We start from the raw sequence: 16629 nt of genomic DNA, 5'->3' as shown, positions 1-16629 counted from the left end.
CACGTTAGGACTGTCACCATGGTTACGGATACACACTTTCTCGGCCATCTACGGTTAGTAAAACAAGCATGAGACATCCAAACTGCACAATGAGGAATATTACTATACAGACCCCCACAGTTCCATCTATCACACCACACAAACGCAAATAGGTCACTTGAGGTGATGTTGTAGTGTAGTCTATGTGGAATAGGTGGCGCATATAAAAAAAAAAAAATATTTTTTTTTGCATTGATACTTGATGCGATTTCTGTGTATGCCTTTTATGTGCATTGGATTTTCTTGCACTTTTATGCTAGATGAGGCCATGAATAATATGATTAATCCAGTGTTATTTGTGAACAAGGTGGCTTATTTTTATATTCTGTTACTAAATCAATTTAATAGCTTGTAGAAGGGATATTTTTATATTCTATTTATATTGATTTATTTCGTTTGAACATGTTTTTTTCTGATTTGATTAAATGTTCATTGTATCTTTAAGAGGTTATCTGAGATAGGATTCCCCGCCCTTTGGTAGGCGGAACCCCTCTCTGACTCCTTATATATTTGTTAGCAATGTGGTGGGCCCCAACATGCCCCTGTAGAAGACACATATGTCGAAACGCGTTGGGCGAGCTGTTGGCACCCTACATTGCTTTTACTTTTTATTTTAGACTTTTTATGTGATCACCAAGTCATTAATTATTTTTTGACTTCAATAAACCAACCCTTTTTATACCGTCTGACCTACACCATGTGGAGCCTTTTTTCTTTTTTCCTTTTTCCCGTTTCTCCGGCTTAAACCTCTACAACATCTCCCTCCCCATTCCGGTGAGATTGGAGCATCAGTACAACGGACCACGTCTGAGCTTGACTACCAACAACTTTGAAGCTCCATTTGAAAGGATCCATCATAGAGCCTACAATTGTTTGGAGCTCATCCATCAGCTCAACAGACTTCCCTCTTTGTACTCCTTGGTCCCAGATTGTGACCTAAAGCCTTCTAGACTCAACTGTCATACGACTGTATGAGTCCAACTAAGTCGGTAAGAAGTATTTTATCCACTTTTTCCTGATGTTTTCAGTCAAGCAGATTTATATGAACACACTCGCCTAGCCCAACTTCCCTCCTCTGTGACGGTTCGGTTACCCTCATGCCTGCTACATAGTGGAATGTGCGGCCAATGTTGGACTTTCCTTTAGGCATTCATATTTATATGATCTTTGTCTTGATTTTTATAATTTATGCTGACCACATTTATCATTGAAGCGCTACACTGTTTTTATTATTTTGTTTGTTGAACTTTGTTTGTTTTTGGTGTTGGCTGCTGTTTCTGGCTGTTGTGGCCTTCTTCCACATATACTAAACTGTAGCGCAGTGCTTTCCCCCTAACTGTATTATTTTTTACCACACTTGTGCATAGTTACTATGTAGGATAACGGATACACATTTCCATTTACATATAGCTTTAATATCACGTATACAGTGTATTGGTGAAATTCCCACATTGGGCTTCATTTTATGTAATTTGTAGAGTATTAGCATTTTTAGTACACCATTTAGGTTTTAGCGCCAAAGCTTATTTTACTTTTCATATTTTTGTTTATAGCGCAAAAAATAAAAACCGCAGGGGTGATCAAATACCACCAAAAGAAAGCTCTATTTGTGGGAAAAAAAGGACGTCAATTTTGTTTGGGAGCCATGTCGCACGACCGCGCAATTGTCAGTTAAAGCGACGCAGTGCCGAATCGCAAAAAGTGGTCTGGTCTTTGACCAGCAAAATGGTCCGGTCTGCAAGTGGTTAAGGACCGCCTCCTGCACATTTACGTCGGCAGAATGGCACGGCTGGGCACAAGCACGTACAGGTACATTGCTCTTTAAGTGCCCAGCCGTGGGTCATGAGCGCACCGCCGGCGGCACGCTTGCAACCCGGTCCTGAGCTCTGTGACCGTGGCCGCGGACCCGATCGCCACTGGTGTCCCACGATCGGGTCACAGGGCTGAAGAACGAGGAGAGGTCTGTGTAAACAAACGTGCTTCCTACTGTAGTTGTCACCGATCGCCTGTTCCCTGTTATAGGGAAAGACGATCAGTGACGTCACATGCCAAGCCACGCCCCCTACAATAAAAAAAAAATATATAACACACAACGTCACACATAACCCCTCCTCGCCCCCTAGAGGTTAACTCCTTCACTGCCAGTATCATTTACACAGGAATCAGTGCATTTAAATAGCACTGATTGCTGTATAAATGACTATGGTCCCAAAAATGTATCAAAAATGTCCGATGTGTCCACCATAATGTCAGTGTCGCAATAAAAATCGCTGATCGCCGCCATTACTAGTAAAAAAAAAAAAATATTAATAAAAATGCTATAAAACTATCCCCTATCTTGTAAATGCTATAACTTTTGCGCAAAGCAGTCAATAATCGCTAATTGCGATATTTTTTTACCAAAAATATGTAGAAGAATACATATTGGCTTAAACTGAGGAAATACATTTTTTTTTATATATATTTTTGGGGGATATTTATTATAGCAAAAAGTAAAAAATATTGCATTTTTTTCAAAATTGTCGCTCTATTTTTGTTTATAGCGCAAAAAATTAAAAACGCAGAGGTAATCAAATACCACCAAAAGAAGCTCTATTTGTGGGAAAAAAGGATGCCAATTTTGTTTGGAAGCCACGTTGCAGGACCGCACAACTCTGACCAGCTTCCCTGTCCCTGTTGAAGAAATTCATCCCCACAACATGATGCTGCCACTATGATGTTTCACGGTGGGGATGGTGTGATCAGGGTGATATGCACTGTTAATTTTCCGCCACACATCGCATTTTGCTTTTAGACCAACAAGTTACATTTTGGTCTCATCTGACCAGAACACCTTCTTCCACATGTTTGCCGTGTCCCCCACATGGCTTCTCGCAAACTGCAAACGGGACTTCTTATGGCTTTCTTTCAACAATGGCTTTCTTCTTCCCACTCTTCCATAAAGGTCATATTTATGGAGTGACTAATAGTTGTCCTGTGGACAGATTCTCCCACCTGAGCTGTGGATCTCTGCAGCCTCTCCAGAGTTACCATGGGCCTCTTGGCTGCTTCTCTGATTAATGCTCTGTCAGTTTAGGTGGAAGGTCATGTCTTGGTAGGTTTGTAGTTGTGCCATATGCTTTCCATTTTCGGAAGATGGATTGAACAGCGCTCCGTGAGATGTTCAATGCTTGGGATATTTATTTATAAGATAATCCTTCTTTAAACTTCTGTACAACTTTTTCCCTGACCTCTCTGATGTGTTCCTTGGCCTTCATGATGCTGTTAGTTCACTAAGGTTTTCTAACAAACCTCTGAGGGCTTCACAGAACAGCTGTATTTGTACTGATATTACATTACATGAAGATAGACTCTATTTACTATGTAGGTGACTTCTGAAGGCAATTGGTTCCACTAGATTTGAGTAAAGGGGGTTGAATATAAATGCACGCCACACTTTTCAGATATGTATTTGTAAAAAATGATGAAAGCCATTTATCATTTTCCTTCCACTTCACAATCATGTGCCACTTTGTGTTGGTCTTTCACGTTGTGGTTGTAACATGACAAAATGTGGAAAATTTCAAGTGGTATGAATACTTTTTCAAGGCACTGTATGAGCATCTATATAACACTGACTGTAAAAATGATGTATTACACATTGTCAATATGTAAACAATATCTAAAAAAAACAATATTTGTTCTTGTCCGCGCTATTAAAAAAAAAAATGACCTGTTGAAAAAAAAGAACCTCAAGTTTGTGTGTCATATTAACAGCCGGGCTGTATCTGAACTTCATAACTTAACCTCATCTTTTGAGCTAACAAAAAATACACACTCTAGTGTTACACCCTTCACCTGATTTTCTCCCATCTCTGCACTCCTTGCAACCTCTGTAGTCTTCCTGTCCTCAATTGCCTATCCAGTCAAGCAGCAATTGATTATCCATAGGAACATTTGTCACTTCTCTGGTCTGCTACTGACCACCTCTATCTCACCTTGTTCTGCCCTGGTCTGGCCACTTCTGTCTCCAACACTTCACTCCCATCCACATTGAATGCACTTGTTCCTCTCACTACATACAGAATCAGACTCCAACCTTTACAAGCTTGGCAAACTGATGACACAAGAATCTACCTCTCTATTCCGCACCTCACCCCTTCATTCTCTTCTTGCATTGCTACCTTACTAACTGACCTATCAGTATGGATGTAACACCACTTCCTCAAACTCAATCTTTCTAAAACTGAGCTCCTAATACTAACCCTTGTTCTCCTCCCTGACTTTTCAATCAAGATTTAGAATCAGGGCCGTCTTTAATATTGATTGGACCCTGGGCAAAAATTTTCTTAGGGCCCCCCTCCTCCCGTGTAATTTTGCTCTCCACCTTCTCTGAGACATACAATAAATAGCAGCTAGACTTAAAATCAGTTCACTGTATCAGATAAGGCAGCGATTGCGATTGGTTACCAGAGGTTACATCATATCATTACTGCTTACTGACTGGTTGCTAGAGGTTACAGCACATTTTTGCTTGTTGGTTGGCTGCTAGAGATTGCTGTACAGCAATACTGCTCACTGGTTGCTATAGGTTACAGCACATCTTCTCCTCACTGCAGGGGTGCATGATATACCTATGAATGCTGCCTTTATTTACACATCAATACAGTTGGCCTCAGCTAATTACATATGCATGTCATTGCTATTTACATATGAATGCCAGTATTTACATGTAAACACAGGGTCTGCAGGTGAGTCATCTGTACACAACAATAGGGCAGAGCTGGGCAGCAATAGTAGCAGCACAGGACTAAAACTTCAAGGCACAAGGGAATGTAAACTGGGATAGTTGGCAAGTATGAGGCAGCTGCTTTGGGCCCCACAACAATGACAGGGCCCAGGGCAGCTGCCCCTTTTGCCCTGCCTTAAAGACGGCCCTTTTTAGAATACAAATATCAGTCCCTCCCCTCATGCCAGGGTGCTAGGTGTAATAGCGGACTCTAACCTGTCCTTTCAAATCTAATTCCAATCACCAACCAAATCCTATAGACTTCACCTCCAGAACATTTCCAAAGTAAACTCCTTCTTAACCAATTAAACCACCAAGCTACTATTGCAACTTTCTTCTCATAGGTGTACCTCTACATAGGCTATCATTTAGGTTATCATGAATATGGCTGCCAGATCAATCTACATTACCAGCCGCTCAGTGTCCACCATCCCTCTCTCCCAACCGCTACATCACCAATTTTGTCTCAATTTATCACCCAAACTGTTCTCTCTGCTCCTCCCATACTTGCCTCCAGAACTTCCCCAGAGCCGCTCACATTATCTGAAATGCCCTAGCCCAATCTGCCCAGCCATATCCTACTCTGTCTACCTTTAGGCAATCCCTGAAATTGCATCTCTTCACGGAAGCCTATCCCACCTCTACCTAAAAATGTTACTTTTATATTTTCATCAGCTCATCTTTCTCATGGTTATTACCTTTTGTACAACTTGTCTGTAAGCTGTCATGAGCAGGACCCTAATAACCCTCTTGTATTGGATTGTTCTGTAACTGTACTGGCTCCCTCCATTGTGTAGAGCACTACACAAACTGTTGGCGCTATATGTATCCTATAGTATTATAAAAATAATAATGATAACTAAACAGCATATAAAGCAAGCAAAAAGGTGGCATTAGTTAATGTCCTTACCACTGTCACTATAGGATAGATTTACTAAAGACAAATAGACTATGTACTTTGCAAACACAGTTGCTCTAAAGCAGCCTTTCTCAACCTTTTCAACACAGAGGAACCCTTGAAATAGTTCTCCAGTCTTGGGGAACCCCTGCTAAAAATTAGAAATCTACAACTCATGATACATTAGTGTGATGGTCAGTGGGAAGAATGGTCCTTATACTTGTGGTCATTGGGAAGAATTATCTCCTTACAGATAGCTAAAAAGATCAACGGTGTGAGTGGGAATTTATCTGAGAGGCAGAAATTGCCCAATGCTGAAGGAACCCCTAGTCACCTCTGGAGGGACCCTAGGGTTTCAGGGAACCCTGGTTGAGAATCACTGCTCTAGAGCTTAACAAACAAATGAGGTTAGGCTTCACTCTACAAAGAATACCCAATCACCTGCAATGAAAAAAAAATATATATATTATTTTTTTCTGATTGGATCATGTAAGTCAGCACAACCACCCCTCATTTACTAAGCTCTGGAGCAACTTTACTTGTAGAGTGTGCAATCTATTTCCCTTTAGTAAATTAACCACAGCTTGTCTGCATTTGCAACTTTGGATGCAATTTGATGAAGTAGTGTATATTAGGTTCATCTGGTAGTTGGTAAAGCATGATTGAGTATTGACATTTGCTTCTCCATACAAAAAACTGTCCCTTGGGGGACCTGTTGGCTGATGGTTTACACAGTGTATAAAAAAATGCAGTCCTTTCTATTCGGTGTGTGGCTGCTTTCTAATGAAAATGAATTGTAATGCCGCATACACAAGACCGGACTTTCCGGCAGACTAGGTCCGATGGGATCAGTCTGTCGGAAAATCAGATGGACCTAGAAATAGAACATGTTTTAAATCTATCCGACGGACTCAAGTCTCACAGACTAAAAATCCAAAAAAACTTTGTCTGTGTGCTGGTTCGACGGACCAAATATGACGCAAGGGCAGCTATTGGCTACTGAACTTCCTTGTTTAGCCCCGTTTATGTCATCACGTTCAAAACGAACGGACTTTCGAACGGACTTAGTACGGTCGTGTGTGGCCAAGTCCATTCGTTCAGAAAGTCCGTCGGACCTCCTCCGAAAGTCCGTCGGGAAGACCGTCGGAACTAGTCAGTCGAAAAGCCCAGTCATGTGTACGCGGCATAAAGCATTGCACAGCTTTTGGTTTGATGCACCTTGAATATATCAAAGCGGAACTTTTCCCATCACAACTTGATAAAAAATAATGTTCTTTTGCAAGGAGCGTCCATTCCACATTAATAATTAGGCTACCAAAATTAGTATGTGCTGAAAATTGCCTTCAGCATTGTTCCTGTTTGTTCGTGCTGGAGGCTGCCGTTTTGCCTCTGAGCAGCAATAAATCATAAAGAAGAAATTAACCCATTGATTTAACAGTTTCAAAAAACAGTTATGTGAAATGCTGGGATTGCTAACTCTCATATTTGCTTGTATCCTCAACCAAACTGTCAAACCATCAAATGGTTGGTGTCATAACTGATCAGAAGTGCAGCACCATGGCAGTTGCAGATCAAGCAGAAGCAGCTTCCTTGGCTGTAAAGGATAGGAGGGTTTAATTCTGTCAGAAGGCCTCTACAAACTTTGGCAGACCCCAAAAAATAGAGAACAACGAGCATGTGCAGAGCAGGGTGAGACAGTGTATTACTAGATTTTAAACAGTACGGAACTATATAGGCATTTTAAATGCTTTACATAGCTATACCTGCAAAAAGGGGTGAGCCTGAAGTGATCTGGCAAGGCTTAATTTTCTGTTCCACTTTACGTCACTTTAACCACTTGAGATCCGCGCTATAGTCAAATGACGGCTACAGCGCGGATCTCAATTTCCGGGACTACGTCTATTGACGTTGTCCCCTTTAAGAGCTCCCCGCGTGCTCCCGGGAGCGCGCATCGGGGAAAATCTGTGTTGGCCGTGTCCCCTGGACACAGCCAATCACAGATCGCTGTAAACGGTCAATCACAGTGGCCGTTTACAGCGCGATCGCCGCCTCCAATGGGTGATGATCTCAAATGTAAACAAATTAGATCATCACCCATTGCCGAATGTGTCTCCTCACACAGCGATAGTGTGTGAGGAGACTGATAGAGTGAGTGATTGTTCTCTAATAACGTAAACTTGCCAGTGCGAATATAAACCCTGCCAGTGCCCAGATCTACCCTGCCAGTGCCCAGATCTACCCCACCTGTGCCCAGATCTACCCCACCTGTGTCCAGATCTACCCCACCTGTGCCCACCTGTGCACCGCCAGTGCTCCATCTGTGCACCGCCAGTGCCCATCTGTGCACCGCCAGTGCCCGCCAGTGCCAATCGGTGCCCATCTGTGCCTCAGCAGTGCCCATCTGTGCCGCCTCAGCAGTGCCCATCTGTGCCGCCTCAGCAGTGCCCATCTGTGCCCATCTGCTGCCTCATCAGTGCACATCCGTGCAATAAATCAGTGCACATCTGTGCCGACCCATCAGTGCCCATCTGCCGACTCAGCAGTGCCCATCTGTGCCGACTCAGCAGTGCCCATCTGTGCCGACTCAGCAGTGCCCATCTGCCGCCTCAGCAGTGCCCATCTGCTGCCTCAGCAGTGCCCATCTGCCGCCTCAGCAGTGCCCATCTGCCGCCTCAGCAGTGCACATCCATGCAATAAATCAGTGCACATCTGTGCCGACCCATCAGTGCCCATCTGCCGCCTCAGCAGTGCCCATCTGTGCCGCCTCAGCAGTGCCCATCTGCCGCCTCAGCAGTGCCCATCTGCCGCCTCAGCAGTGCCCATCTGCCGCCTCATCAGTGCACATCCGTACAATAAATCTGCACATCTGTGCAATAAATCAGTGCACATCTGTGCCGACCCATCAGTGCCCATTTGTGCCACCTCAAAAGCGCCCATCTGTGCCACCTCAAAAGCGCCCATCTGTGCCACCTCATCAGTGCCCATCAGTACTACCATGGCTAAACGTGTCTTTTCCGCTGAGGAGGCGTACCAAATTATTTCCTCGGCCGACGAGAGCAACGGGGAGCTCTCTTCAGATTCCTTTTCGGATTCGGAAGCCGACGTAAATTATGAGCCAGTCCTCAGCAGTGAAACACTGACTGAATCCGAGGAGGAAGATATCCGGCCCATCAAGCGAAGGCGTTCTAGTGAGGCAGTGCCGTCCACCAGCACCGAAGTGCCGTCCACCAGCACCGCAGTGCCGTCCACCAGCACCGCAGTGCCGTCCACCAGCACCGCAATGCCGTCCACCAGCACCGCAGTGCCCCAGCAAGAAAGGCCAAGTACCAGTGGGGTGTCATCTCAGCCCCAGAGGGGTTAGGAGCCATGCTGGCCTTCCCTATGCCCTTCAGAACCCCTTGTGGCTTCCTCCTAATTCAGGAGAGGCCAATGTTCCCCCTTTCACTGCCCAGCCAGGAGTCCAGGTGGACACGGAGAATTTTAGCCCTATAGATTTTTTTAATTTAATTTTTACGGAGGACATGTTGGCGTCAATTGTGGCCCAGTGCAACCTGTATGCACAACAATTTATTTTTCAAAATCCAACCTCCTATTATGCCCGTCCCTACGAATGGAGAGACCTAACGGTGGAGGAGTTCAAGCTATTTTTAGGCCTCACATTTAATATGGGACAAAAAAAATCAATTACGTAACTACTGGTCAACCCACCCCCTCCACCACTCACCGCTCTTCTCCGCGGTAATGCCCAGAACCAGATATCAGATGATCCTGAGGTTCTTACATTTCAGTGACAATTCCCAGTGCCTTCCACAAAATGATCCAAATTATGACCGGCTTTACAAAATTCGACCAATACTAAATTATTTTTCAGAAATATTCCCCAAATTGTTTACCCCGGACCAACACATATGTGTGGATGAGTCCCTTATTAAATTTAGTGGCAGGCTTAGAATGAAGCAATTTATGCCCAGCAAAAGGGCCCGCTATGGGGTGAAGGTCTACAAATTATGTGACCGAGCCACAGGGTACACATATTCCTTCAAGGTGTACGAAGGGAAGGACACCCAGCTACAGCCCCCTAATTGTCCGGACTACTTGGGATCCAGCGGAAAAATTGTTTGGGACCTCATATACCCCCTACTGGATAAAGGCTACCACCTCTATGTAGATAACTTCTACACATCTCTGCCCCTGTTCCACAACCTTCACCGGAAGAAGACGCCAGCATGTGGCACTGTAAAAAAGAATCGGAAGGGCTTTCCTCAAAGTCTGGTGAACAAGAAGCTGCGGAAAGGAGAAACCGCAAGTCTAAGAAACAAGGAGGTTCTGGCAGTGAAGTGGAGGGACAGAAGGGATGTGTATATGTTATCTTCTATCCACAATGATACCTTCGTGGAAATCCCCAGAAGGAATGGCCCCGTAAAGAAACCCAAATGCATTTCCGAATATAATTTGTTCATGGGAGGAGTCGACTTCAACGACCAAATGATGGAACCATATCTGGTCACAAGACGGACATATCATTGGTACAAAAAAGTAGCAATTTATTTTTTTCAATTGCCCATTTATAATTCATATGTAATTTACTGCAACGCCACCCAAAACCCCAAACGTTTCTTTGGCTACCAGGAGGAAGTTTTCACAGCCCTTATTTTCCCAAACGGCCCACCAGAAAATATCAGATCAGACGTTGTTAGTCGACTCTCCGAGCGCCACTTTCCGGATAAAATCCCCCCCACACCAACAGGCAAAAGACGCCAAAAAAGATGTAAGGTGTGTACCAAAGCAGGAGTCAGAAGAGACACATCTTATTATTGTGCACAATGTCCTTCCCAACCAGGCCTCTGTATAGGCGACTGTTTTCGGCGTTACCATACTTCAACAAATTTTTAGTGAAGTATGGTAAACATAATCCTCAGTTCCTGCCTTCATACACCTTCACACCCCTTATGCCACTGCCTGCTCTGTAACGGACCCTGGCTTGTTATTTGACCACTCTTATGCCTGCCGATTCTGTACATACCTCTGCCTGATCTGGAACTGACCCTGGACTGTTATTCGACCATGCTTCTGTCTAACGATTCTGTACATACCTCTGCCTGATCTGGAACTGACCTTGGACTGTTTGACCACGATATTTGCCTGCCTCTTGGACTGATCTTGTATTCTGCAACTGGACTAGTGGGATTCAACACGGGGTCTCACATATGTGAGGGGCTCCAGTATAGTTTTTCTGGAAGAAGAAAACAATTTTCTTTGTTTTCTTATTCCTAGATTAGGGTCTGGAGACTCGGAGGCTTCAAAGAGATTTGGGAGGGAGAAGCCTCTACCCCTATCCCCATTCTGTCCTGAACGAGGCTCTACTTCTGTCTGCTGCCTGTAGGACTTACTGCCATCATGCCGCACTGACCACACCACAAGGACCTGCTTACTACCAGGACCAATATTTTTGGCACTGCTGACATCTCTGCACTGACCCTGGACTGTAATATGGACAGTATCCCTGCCTGCTGCCTAAAAAACTGTGTTCGCTGTTGCTGTCCAAGTCCCTGCCTGCTGCCTGGACCAGTGATATCCTCCTGTGGACAACTGCGCTTCTAAAACCACAGGTAATCTTTTCTTTACCCTTTGCTCAGCATAATGTATTTGGGGGTGTAATTCTTGGTATGTGCAGGCTATGTGTCCCTGGAACGCCGACTGTGTTTCTTGCATGTTGCGCCTCTGTATGTGGCCAGGCTGTGTAAACGTCTCACACATGTGGTATTGCCATACTCAGGAGGAGTAGTAGAATGTATTTTGGGGTGTTATTTTTGCTATGTAAATGCTATGCGTTGGAAATATCTTATAAACGGACAACTTTGTGTAAAAAAAAATGCGTTTTCATTTTTTTCCACATTTTCCAAAAACTTCTGGAAAAAAATGAACCATTGAAAAGACTCATTATGCCTCATAGATTATACGTTGGGGTGTTAGCTTTCCAAAATGGGGTCATTTTCTGGACGTTTCCATTGCCCTGGTGTTCCAGGGCCTTCAAAAATGTAATAGGTGGTTGAGAAATGAAATGTGTAATTTATGCTCCTAGAATGCCTGAAGGTGCTACTTCAAAATTAGGCCTCTGTATGTGGTCAGGCTGTGTAAAAGTCTCACACATGTGGTATCGTTATACTCAGGAGGAGTAGTAGAACGTATTTTGGGGTGTTATTTTTGCTATGTAAATGCTATGCGTTGGAAATATCTTATAAACGGACAACTTTGTGTAAAATAAAATGCGTTTTCATTTTTTTCCACATTTTCCGAAAACTTCTGGAAAAAAATGAACCATTGAAAAGACTCATTATGCCTCGTAGATTATACGTTGGGGTGTTAGCTTTCCAAAATGGGGTAATTTTCTGGACGTTTCCATTGCCCTGGTGTTCCAGAGCCTTCAAAACTGTAATAGGTGGTTGAGAAATGAAATGTGTAATTTATGCTCCTAGAATGCCTGAAGGTGCTACTTCAAAATTAGGCCTCTGTATGTGGTCAGGCTGTGTAAAAGTCTCACACATGTGGTATCGTTATACTCAGGAGGAGTAGGAGAATGTATTTTGGGGTGCTATTTTTGCTATGTAAATGCTATGTGTTGGAAATATCTTATAAACGGACAACTTTGTGTAAAAAAAAATGCGTTTTCATTTTTTTCCACATTTTCCGAAAACTTCTGGAAAAAAATGAACCATTGAAAAGACTCATTATGCCTCATAGATTATACGTTGGGGTGTTAGCTTTCCAAAATGGGGTCATTTTCTGGACGTTTCCATTGCCCTGGTGTTCCAGGGCCTTCAAAACTGTAATAGGTGGTTGAGAAATGAAATGTGTAATTTATGCTCCTAGAATGCCTGAAGGTGCTACTTCAAAATTAGGCCTCTGTATGTGGTCAGGCTGTGCGAAAGTCTCACACATGTGGTATCGTTATACTTAGGAGTAGGAGAATGTATTTTGGGGTGTTATTTGTGGTATGCACATTCTGTGTGGGAGAAATAAGCTATTACAATGAAAATTTTGCGGGAAAAAAAAAAATCTTAATTTTGCAAAGAATTGTGGGAAAAAATTACAACTTAAAATAACTAACCATGCCTCTTACTAAATACATTGGAATGTCTACTTTCCAAAAAGGGGTCATTTGGGGGGCATTTGTACTTTCCTGGCTTGTTAGGGTCTTAAGAATGGAGATAGGCCTTAGTACATCAGATGTGATCTTTTTTTGCAAATCTTTATGATTTGCACAATAGCTTGTAGACTCTATAAATTTCACACAGATCATATAATATGCAAAAATTTGGGTTATTTTTACCAAAGATGTGTAGTAGTATAAATTGTGGCCAAAATTTATGAAGAAAAATTGCTAATTTGCTAAATTTTGTCACAGAAACAAAGAAAAATTCATTTTTTTTCAAAATTTTCGGTCTTTTTTCATTTATAGCACAGAAAATAAAAAACCGAGAGGTGATCAAATACCACCAAAAGAAAGCTCTATTGGTATGAAGAAAAGGACAAAAAAATCATTTGGTTACAGTGTTGCATGACTGAGTAATTGTCATTCAAAATGTGAGAGCACTGAAAGCTGAAAATTGGTCTGGGACTGAGGGGGGTTTAAGTGCCCAGTAAGCAAGTGGTTAAACAGAAGGTTCAGTTGGGCTTTAATTGCCAAAATCATGATGTGAAAGCCTGGTCAGCTTGTACTGTACTTTATAACTAAACACACTTTACTGAAGTTACTGAACACACAACATCATGAGAAGTTAGGAATTATTAACCTGGTAACAGTTTGAGCTGGTGACAAAGCATTTAGGAAAAAGTGTAAAGCCAAATTATTATAAATTAGAGTTATCACTGGCTCATGCTCACCTTATATCTCTGCTCCTCAGAAAGGTCTCTCACACCTTTTAGGGCAACAAATACCTTATAGTGAGGATCGGAGCCCCCAGAGAATTGTCCTGAAAAGAAAATATCACTTTACAATCTATAACACTGATTTACATATAATTCACTACTGAGTGTAAACATTCTATGATGAGCTTACACATCGTTAATAATGTGCCAATATGCCCCTGTTGAAGACCTATTGTTGTCGAAACGCGTCGGACCTGCATTTTTGTACCCCACATTGCTCTAACCTTATTTTATGTCGATTTTATTTGTGATCACTCGTTGCTTTTATGTCATTTTTTGGATGACTTTTTCAATAAACCTAATGGTTACCTCTTGACCTGCACCATTTGGAGCCTCTCTCTTTTTTTGAACCTTTTTTCATGATTCATCGCATTTTGGATGCCATGCAAACGTGAGTGTTTGTGACTCTGTGGAAACTAGAGGCGTGTGATACAGCCATCTACATCAGGAGTCCCAGTTAATTGCGAAATCCAGAGATAATAGAGCGACCATCCACCTCCAGGACCTGTTGAAAACGCACAACACCTGATTGAGACCAGCCATAAACTCAAGCGCTTACAACCCACTGTCATATGACAGGTGTGTCCAATCCCTCTGGTAAGAGTATTCAATTTTTTATAATTGACACAACTCCAGACAAGCCGTTTACCCTAGTTGATTTGTGTGGTGTCTATTCTGCTGCTGGGAAGACCAACATTGATACTCTCTATTTTCTAACACATGTGGACTATATATTGGGACACAAGTTTTGGTTGTTAATACTCATTGGGACTCTTGTGTATTTTCACATTGCATCCATATATCCAGTGAATTATTGATTTCACCCATTCACTGTTTTACCGCTTATTTTTATTTTCTATTTGTTATTATTTTGTATTTCACATATGCACGTCATTGTATATGTGTGTTTTATAGGATTGGTTTCATTACCATTTTTCTAAAACACAGTTTGAGATCATTAATTTAGCTCTACACTATTTTCTGTTCATTTTCACTAGACTTTGTTTGAGTGTTAGTAGCTGACCTCAAAAGAATTATTTCTTTTTTGGCTCTAGCGCAGTGTTTTCCCCCCTTTTTTTCCATTTACTACTTACACCTGACATCTACATCACTTACTCGTGACCTCTGAACTACTTAATACTGACTAATGAACTCTGTATTACTTTCTATTGACCTATGAACTCTCCATCACTTAGTACTGACCTTTGCCTCACTTACTACTAACCTCTGAGTCACTTACCATTGACCCTTGAACTCTGCATCTCTTACTACTGACTCCTGACCTGTGTCACATACTATCTACTACTAACATTGAATCGCTTACTACTGACCACTGCACCACTCACTAGTGAACCCTGAACTCTGTCATATTCAGAAAGTGATGCAGAGTTCATGGGTCAGCAATGCCACATGGTGCAGTAGTAAGTGACACTCTGTCTCACAGTACAAACAGCCATCCTTTTCTCTGCTTTCCTCAGCTCTCCTTCTCCCTGGCCTCTTCAAAATACTCAGGGTAATGCAGCCTTGGCTCTTCTCTCCCTTCTCCTATTACTTGGTCCAGTAGGTGGGGTAAATTACAGCTAATCACAGAATAACGTGAAGAGTCCAGTTAGAAAGAGAAAAAAAGAGCCAGTCTCCTTTCTGCATCTCCCCTGCAGCTGCACTTGTCACAGGCAGCTGCAACATATACACTGTTTGTTTATGCCGGGGAGTGGGCATGTGCTAAAGTTCAGAAATTGGCAATCACAGCCTCACCCCCCACTCCCACATCAGTGTTTATCACCCACCACATCCCCAAAATAACCAAAAAACAGCGTTTCTGATGCAGCTACCTGTGATAAGCGCAGCTGCAGCTACACAGGAAGGGGAACGGAAGAGACTTTTCCAATATATCTTGTGCAATGTGCAAAGGCAAAGTAGGCCCCACATCCCTTGAGGCCTGTGTGCACTGCACACATTGCCCACATGGACAATACACCACTGATTCATTGCTAATCAGCCCCAGTAGTTGGATGGGGGTGAACGCTCAAGAAAACCAGTAATGACCTGAACCCTGGATAGAGGTCCAATTTACATTGGAAGCTTTTCAATGACACTAACTAGGAATATAGCTCCTTGTAAATCTCTCCAATTACACAATGGAATACAGAGGTTTAGCTGCATGGCAACCAACAGTTTAGCAGAAAAAGCCACTATGGAAGGAAGAGAGGGGCGTTGCATGACTACATCACTCAAAGTACCTACACAGATGTCAAAAGCTACATCACATAACAAATATCCTTCTTTAGTACCAAAAAATGTTTCAACTGACTACATACCCATAATTCCACTCTCTGCACAGCAGTAGTTGAGGAGGGAGGCCCCTGGCCACATGTTTACAGTATGAAGAAGAGATTCATAGAAACTAGATTCTGAAATTCGCTCTCCACGTACATTCAAGGTCTGGCTTTTCCTGCAAAATAATGTTTTTCACATGATTCAGGGTTGTAAGGATACAATATTAGCAGTCTAACTGACCTGAAAAAGGTCCACGATTAACTCCGTATAAAAACAAAGCACACCTGTATAGGAGTTCCAATATAGGACTGCGATTATGAAATCCAGTGACTTGTACAACGTCACCAAGGCGGTACCTGAAACACAGAGATTCATATTTATCTTTATGGAAGCCCGATAAACCTTCTGAACACATACTTCTTTTATAGATCTCTCAAGGTGGAGTTGTGAACTATGCATACCTTTTATGCATTTCAAAAGGTACAAAGGAATTTATTTGATCCACCTGGGAGACCCATTATACCCGGGTGACTCATTGGAATTGAAGTGCAATCTGGTGCAGCTGTGCATGGTAGCCAATCAGTTTCTAGCTTGTTCAATTAAGCTTTGACAAAAAAAAAAAACCCTGGAAGCTGATTGGTTTTTATGCAGAGCTGCACCATATTTTGCACTCTCTAGTTTTAGTAAATCAACCTTATTGCATCCAGAAATGGTGCCT

At 42.6% G+C, this 16629-nt stretch overlaps 1 protein-coding gene across 2 annotated transcripts in view; it reads right to left on the bottom strand.

Moving 5' to 3' along the window:
* Positions 1-16629, bottom strand: part of GHDC (GH3 domain containing) — a 201323-nt gene that overhangs the window by 115692 nt on the left and 69002 nt on the right. For both annotated transcript variants that reach the window (XM_077459577.1, XM_077459576.1), the window contains exons 6-8: positions 16196-16267; positions 15953-16086; positions 13590-13678 (exon numbers count right to left, since the gene is read on the bottom strand). In XM_077459577.1, the coding sequence (XP_077315703.1) occupies positions 13590-13678; positions 15953-16086; positions 16196-16267 (295 nt within the window). The remainder of the gene's footprint in view (positions 1-13589; positions 13679-15952; positions 16087-16195; positions 16268-16629) is intronic.

Source organism: Lithobates pipiens, unplaced genomic scaffold (genome assembly GCF_037356315.1).
Source record: "Lithobates pipiens isolate NorthernLeopardFrog02 unplaced genomic scaffold, aLitPip1_a1.2 Scaffold_28, whole genome shotgun sequence".
Taxonomy (NCBI): domain Eukaryota; kingdom Metazoa; phylum Chordata; class Amphibia; order Anura; family Ranidae; genus Lithobates; species Lithobates pipiens.
Note: the sequence above shows the minus strand (reverse complement) of the source record. Positions and strands in the feature narration are given on the sequence as shown.